Source organism: Coenobita brevimanus, chromosome 39 (genome assembly GCF_032717465.1).
Source record: "Coenobita brevimanus isolate Jiangsu-jjx chromosome 39, ASM3271746v2, whole genome shotgun sequence".
In the NCBI taxonomy this organism is placed as follows: Eukaryota; Metazoa; Arthropoda; class Malacostraca; order Decapoda; family Coenobitidae; genus Coenobita; species Coenobita brevimanus.
This window is the reverse complement of record NC_136992.1, coordinates 4,300,164-4,307,549: the sequence shown is the minus strand read 5'-3', so window position 1 is coordinate 4,307,549 and position 7,386 is coordinate 4,300,164. Positions and strand designations below refer to the sequence as shown.

Here is a 7,386-nt window from a genome sequence, read left to right as displayed (position 1 = left end):
GGTCAGGAACGTCCCTACTGCAGTGAAGGGGTTAGTGAAGGCTGTCCCGTCACCTCTCCTGTCTCTGTTTCATCACTTGATTCATAGACGCTGGTCTGTGACGTAATAAAGTGAGGTGCACATTACCAGTAAAACGCCTTTGTCGATGTGGTACGAGCGTGGCCATGTAAATCCGAAAGCACTGAAATGTCGCCTTACACCCTGAGGATGCCTAGAATATGTTGATGGCTATCTGCCTATTGAGTTTCATGCCTTAACGACAAGCTCTTTGGCCTGTGGCCCTCTTTTGAAGATTTTCGACATGCTGCACTTAGAGCGTATTACGTGCCACGTGCACCGCCAAGGTGTGGTGAAACCTAATAAAAAATAAAATAGAATAAATAAGATATTGGGCCATCATATGGTTCAAATCACACAGTGATCGGCCCTGCGGTTGCTAAGATATAAGCTTGTCAAAAGCTTTACCGTCGGGCCGAGTCGGCCCGGGCCGGGTGAGCCGCTCATATGCGTGAAACTGTCACTACTTGAGAGACTAGCGAGGACTTTGCCCTTTCTCGTAATCATTCATCTGTAGTTGATGATATGCACCTGTATCCACTGCGTCAGATTTGACCATCTGTGAATCCAGAAATGAGAAAGAGGCAAGGGAGACGAACGAGCTTTAGTATTTGACTGAATGCAGTCCTTCCAGCTTGGCATGTTGTCCTATGCTGGATACAGTTATCAAGAGTTAAACAAACCATTCATTATCCGTTCCTTTACTACCCACTAAATTAGGAAGGTATTTTGTCTGGACATGAAAATAATAAAAAAATGCAAGAGGCATCGTGGAGATGAATGGATGAACACACACACACACACAAACACACACACACACACACACACACACACACACACACACACACACACACACACACACACACAGCACGTACCCTTAGACACGCCATCATCTGGCCTTGCCCCACCGCCGAGCAGTTCTTGGGGTGGTAGCGGTGGAAGAGCCCGTAGTCCAGAGATCTGCTGGTGATCACCAAAGGTTACCTCCACCACCACCATCATTATCATCATCATCATCATCATCATCATCATCTTCAGTGTCATCTTCCTAACCTTTCCATCATCATCATCATCATCATCATCATCTTTAACGCCATTACTCTACCCCTACTTTCGTCATCATCATCACCATCGTCATCATCATTGTTGTTATCATTCTAACACACTTTCCATCATAATCATCTTTTTTATCTTTTTTATCGTCCTAACCCTCTTTACATCGTCATCAGCATCATCACACTAACCTCTTTCCATCATCACGATCATAGTCATCATCATCATCTTCAACGTAATCACCCTAACCGTCTTTCCATCATCATCATCATCATCATCATCATATCCATCTTTCCATCATCATCATCATCATCATAACCATCTTTCCATCATCATCAGCATAACCATTTTTCTATCATCATCATCATCATAACCATCTTTCCATCATCACCATCAACGTCATTATCCCAACCCTCTCCCCGCTATCATCATCATCATCATGATCATCACCATCTTTATCGTCGTCATTGTCGTCATCTTCCGAGCACTCTTTCCATCATCATTATCATCATCACCACCGTTGTCGTCCTCATCCTAATACTCTTTCCATCATCATCATCATCTTCATCATCGCCGTTGTCGTCGTCATCACCCTAACTTTCTTTCCATCATCATCATCATCATCATCATCATCATCATCTAAACTATCTTTCCATCACTGTCATCAACATCATCGTCTTGAACGTCTTTACCTTAACCCACTTTCCATCATCATTATCATCATCCTCATCATCCTTATCATCATAATCTTCTTGTTTTTGTAGTCCTTCTTCTTCTTCTTCTTCATATTTTCTTTCCTTTTCTTTCTTTCTTTCTTTCTTTCTTTCTTCTTCTTCATCTCTTCACCATTTCCATCATCACCATCTTAGCCTTCTTCTCACAGATACATTGCCTCTGACTAATTGTTCTCATCATTGATTTTCTTCATTCTTCCCCTTCCATCGGCCCTTACTCCACGTTTGATCTAAACTGGATAAATACTATGTAAGCTGATTTTGCTAGCTCTGACTTAGACTTAGTCATGCGACCTCCATCTTTGACCTTTTGTTCTGGAATAAAACAGGTTCACTCATTTACTGACACTCACACCTTCTACCGAGTTTGGCTAAAATTGGTAAAACCCGAGTTAGAGTAAAACACACACACACACACACACACACACACACACACACACACACACACACACACACACACACACACACACACACACACACACACACACACACACACACACACACACACACACACACACACACACACCTGTCAAAACTTAACACCCACTCTTGCTTGGTGAGGTCCGATGCAAAAACAACCGTCTTAAGAACCACTAATCAACCCCACACACCACCTCACCTAACAATCTTGTAGCCCATGCGAGCGGTAACCTTAAGGAAGGTTACGTCCTCTCCTCCCCACTGGGTCTGGTTGGGATTGAAGCCGTCTATTCGCACAAAGTCGGACTTGTAGATGCACACCATTCCTGCGTGGGGAAGAAGTTGTGAACTGAATGATTGGTAAGCAGGGGTTGGAAGAGTTTCTGTGTGTGTGTGTGTGTGTGTGTGTGTGTGTGTGTGTGTGTGTGTGTGTGTGTGTGTGTGTGTGTGTGTGTGTGTGTGTGTGTGTGTGTGTGGTACGGCATAGTATGATGTAGTTATATGTAAGGTGTACAGTACCACCGTGAGGTATCATAGTATGTCACAGACGGTTTTACTCAGGAAAAGAGAATCATGACAAAATCTGCTGGCGCCTCACCATGGCCCCACAGACGCCAGAAGCCGAAGTTGTCGTCCAGGTAGGGTTCTTCCAGCCGGCTCTTGACCTGGGGGGTTTTGCGGGTGCCGCCCAGGGGATTGAGCAGTGCAGGGTTGTACTCTGAGAAGGCCACGGGGAAGTACACCTGGGAAGGAAGACTTGATAGTTTTTTTTTCTCTCTCTCTCTCTCTCTCTCTCTCTCTCTCTCATATATATATATATATATATATATATATATATATATATATATATATATATATATATATATATATATGTATATATATATATATATATATTTATAGTTTTCTGTAGAGGATACCATAGAGTTTGTCGTGCAGTATTCTTTACGTCTAAATAACACATTTTGTTAGGTATCATAAGTGATGGATATTTTGTAACAAATATACCACCAAGGCACCACAGCTGAATGGCTCTGGCTTACTGGTATACCAGATCACAGGCAACACAAATGTGCACCAGTGCCCTAAAATTTTCATGTCAGCAAGTTACTTAAAGATTTGCAGTTTGTTTCGTAGAATGATATTAACACAGCACATAACTTGAGGCATGGTGTACTGTACAAAAGTTCTGTGTGTGTGTGTGTGTGTGTGTGTGTGTGTGTGTGTGTGTGTGTGTGTGTGTGTGTGTGTGTGTGTGTGAGCGTGTGTAAAGGTGAGAGGCTGCAGGAAATCAACAGGGCCGTAAAAGTGAAAAATCAATAGAATTGGCACAATATTACCTTGGCCAGCTTTGTGTATTAAACTGAGGATACTGAAATGGTCCATTTACCGGGAAATAGAACCTACTAATGTGATGAAGGGCATTGTTGACACATATGAGCTTTGATGTATGGAACTGACCAATACAGGATTGGGACAATGAGGTGTGGTAGACGAGGATTGACCTTTACCCATTTCTCCTCGGACGAGCTTTTTTTTTTTTTTTTCTTCTTTTTTTTAGATATTCCCTTGTCACATTTGCACCATAGGCTTATTATGCATGAGGGGTAACACAGCAGAAGGCAGCCTGATAAATGAGGTATTGCTTTCACAATCTATAATAGTCTGGGGAGGTGAGGAAGACTGAGGGTGGGGTGCAGACTTGGAATCTGAATATTAATAGCCTACACATGACCTTCGCCATAACCCTAGCTATAAAGCAAAACAACATAAGGTGACCTGACTAATAAGATACAGCATCGATTACGTAACATGCGTTCGGGTTGTTGTGGGTTGTGTGAGGGAGACCAAGAACCTTGAAAACCAATGGGTGTGTCCTTTGCATAGGACTTCTGTGTGCATAAAGATGTAAGACAAAACGTGTCCTGCATTCTGAGGCACTCTGTGATTAGCAATGCAGTTGGGTGGGAAGGGGGAACCGAGAAACCTGAAAATCTAGGTTTGGTCTTTACCATAGGCCGATTGTATGTACAAAACTGCATTCCCTCACTGTCAGAGGTATCATGCCCACAATCCCTGATGCGTGTTGGTGAGGGCGGAAGCATTCCATAATAGCCACTACATCGACGGATCCAGTAACTGAGAGTCATATCAAGCTTGACCCTAAACACACCTGTGCATCCATGACACACTCGTGCCCCACTGACAGCCCTAACACACCTGTTACTCTTGACACACTTGTGACACAGCTGAAACACTTACATACATTTGGCCTCCCTGCCACACCTGTAATATACCTTACGCTGCTATGACACAGCTGGTTCACACCTGACACATACTTACATGAAGCAAACCTGTGACGAACTTTGATTCGCTTGACACTCAAACTCATTTACACCTAACCTACACCTACACCTGCAACACACTTACACTTGACATACCTAACATCAACTGCCACCCACCTGTGCTCCCCTGACTGGTGTGGCGAGGCAGCAGTGAGGAAGGTGTGGGTGAACATGATGTCAGCGTCACACAGGAACACCACTGGGGCTGTGATGTTGCTCTGCTCCACGCCAACCTTCAGTGCGCGCGCACGTGAGAACTTCTGTGGCGGCAGCAACAGGAAGTCAGTGTGGAGGCGAGGGATGGCAGCTGTGGCAGACTCTAGCGCGGCTCTGGCCACCTCACTCTTTCCATCCTCAACGTACACAACAGTCAGGCCAAGCTGCAGGTCTGCGTGTGGCGCCATTGCCTCCTGTAGGTCGGCCAGGAACTGCTGGAAGGTTTCGCCGCGACCCGTCAATGGCAGGACAATGTTGATGGCAGCAGCAGCGTTGGCAGTGGCAGCGGCAGTAAGAGTGGGTCGTGTGTGGAAGACAATGTGGGGTGCGGCCTGTGGCAGTATTAGGGTGACACGATCAACTTGTGAGATGGACCCACGGCACAACACGTCCACCTCCACACCAATTGTCGGTAATTGGCGGTACCTGCAGGGATGCACTGAGCTGTCACGTTATAATAAACTCACTGATACATTTAACAATTAATGGAATAGGCATCTTAGGATCAGAAAACAGCTGGCAACGTAATGAAAGTCAACATTATATCAGACACACTTGCCTGGGTGGCCAGATTCATGAACCTCTTAATGGAATTTATTGCAGATCTCGTGGCACATATTTTCAAGATCCACTTTTCAGAGGCACAGAAGTTGTGACCAATTCATTTGAATTGCTTTCAAGGAATTAGAATTATATTTCAACACATCACAGCAGGACATACATGGCACAAAACGAAACTGTCACCAGTTCATAGCTCCCTCCGAAGCTCACAGGAGAGACACCAGAAGCTGCTGACTGAGTTGCCATACTGTCAGGTTCATATCAGATTCCATTTTTCCACTTTAAATTGTATCAAAATCTGTAACCATCAATAGAAAGTTCATAAATTTGGCTTGAAAGCAAGATCATAGATAGTAGCTTATGAAGCGTGAGCAAAGTTTGGCCCTACGTAGCTGAGAATATAATATACTTGTATAATACTTTCGATTTGTTTTGAGTTTATAACAGAGTAAATATTAGGGATGCCACTGAGGCATGGCGAATGGTAATGAAGCAACTTTTGGAGAGTGAAACTGGCCAAAATGAAAATATTTACCAAGCGATGAAAAGAAGTACCGGTATTTGGATTCCCTCTCCAGAAAACTAACAGGGTGAACGTGAAAGGATTAATGAATTTCACAAAACTCAGACGAGAAACTAAGATATTTTATTATGACATCAATCAAATAACTGAACAAGACAGACTAAATATACATTGCTGATTGAAGACTTAAATGTGAACGTAGGTAAGAACATGGCTGGAGAAGCATGTGTAGTACTGTTTATAGAAGGAATGATAAATGACAGACGAGAGACACTTGTTAATTCTATAAAAAATATTTCTTTCTAATAAGAAAGTAGATAAGAGGCGTTTTTATGATGTGGTAATTGAGCCGCCATGTCATGTTGGTGCCACGACATGAAGGTGTACCACTCCAACACCTTAACCTCTCGAACTGAAGCTGTTTAGAGGTTAACGTAGATGATGGTCGTCACTCTTACCTGATGTCCATGTAGTTCCCTGGCCACTCTTACCTGATGTCCATGTAGTTCCCTGGCCACTCTTACCTGATGTCCATGTACTGTTGTTCTCTAGTCATTCTTACCTGATGTCCATGTAGTTCCCCTATCACTCTTACCTGATGTCCATGTACTGTAGTTCCCTGGTCGTTCTTACTTGATGTCCATGTAGTTCCCTGGCCACTCTTACCTGATGTCCATGTACTGTATTCCTTGGTCACTCCTACCTGATATCCATGTAGTTCCCTGCTCGCTCTTACCTGATGTCAGTGTAGTTCTCTGTTCACTCTTATCTGACGTCCAAGCAGCTCTGGGATCACTCTTACCTGACGTCCAAGCAGCTCTGGGATCACTCTTACCTGACCTCTACGCAGCTCTGGGATCGCTCTTAACCTGATGTCCAAGCAGCTCTCAAATCACTTCTACCTGATGTCAGTGCAGTCCTCTGATCACTTTTACCTGTGTCAGTGCAGTTTTCCTCTGATCACTCTTAGCTGATGTCAGTGCAGTCCTCTGATTACTCTCACCTGATATCCTGGCAGTTCTCGACGGTGTAATTCCTCCTGTGATGATGTTCTCTCAGGTACTGCATGGCAACGCTCTGTGCCTAATGACCAAAACACTTCACTTGAATACTTTATGCGCGACAGAAAATTCTTTACTTTTCACATTCACGCCATACCAGAGTCTCACATCCAAACGTAAAATACTTGACTGTCCTGACCACAAGAGAGTTAATGATATTAGTATTAGGATACCTTGGATACCTAGGTTCTTATGACCCACGAGCAGCTGAATACATAAGTATCTTTTTTTTTTTTTTTTATTTATTAAACACCTTAAAGCGAGTTCTAGGAGCCTGAGAGTGTCAGTACATGTACCATTCAGAAACAGATCCAGCATTCTGGAATAGAGGAGGGGGGGGGAGGTAATTCCTAACAGACTTAGTTAATGCGTTGAAACTACCCAAAAAATGTGTTCAGTTGTTACATAACTTAGTAACA

General features: G+C 43.6%; 1 protein-coding gene across 1 annotated transcript in view; it reads right to left on the bottom strand.

Annotated features, from left to right (window-relative positions):
* Positions 1–320: 320 nt before the first annotated feature.
* LOC145396719 (chondroitin sulfate N-acetylgalactosaminyltransferase 2-like) overlaps positions 321–7,386 on the bottom strand; it is a 7,972-nt gene continuing 906 nt past the window's right edge. The window contains exons 2-8 of the mRNA XM_080270005.1: positions 6,910–6,989; positions 4,724–5,248; positions 4,312–4,481; positions 2,863–2,982; positions 2,464–2,590; positions 933–1,017; positions 321–356 (exon numbers count right to left, since the gene is read on the bottom strand). Of these exons, the coding sequence (XP_080126131.1) occupies positions 321–356; positions 933–1,017; positions 2,464–2,590; positions 2,863–2,982; positions 4,312–4,481; positions 4,724–5,248; positions 6,910–6,989 (1,143 nt within the window). The remainder of the gene's footprint in view (positions 357–932; positions 1,018–2,463; positions 2,591–2,862; positions 2,983–4,311; positions 4,482–4,723; positions 5,249–6,909; positions 6,990–7,386) is intronic.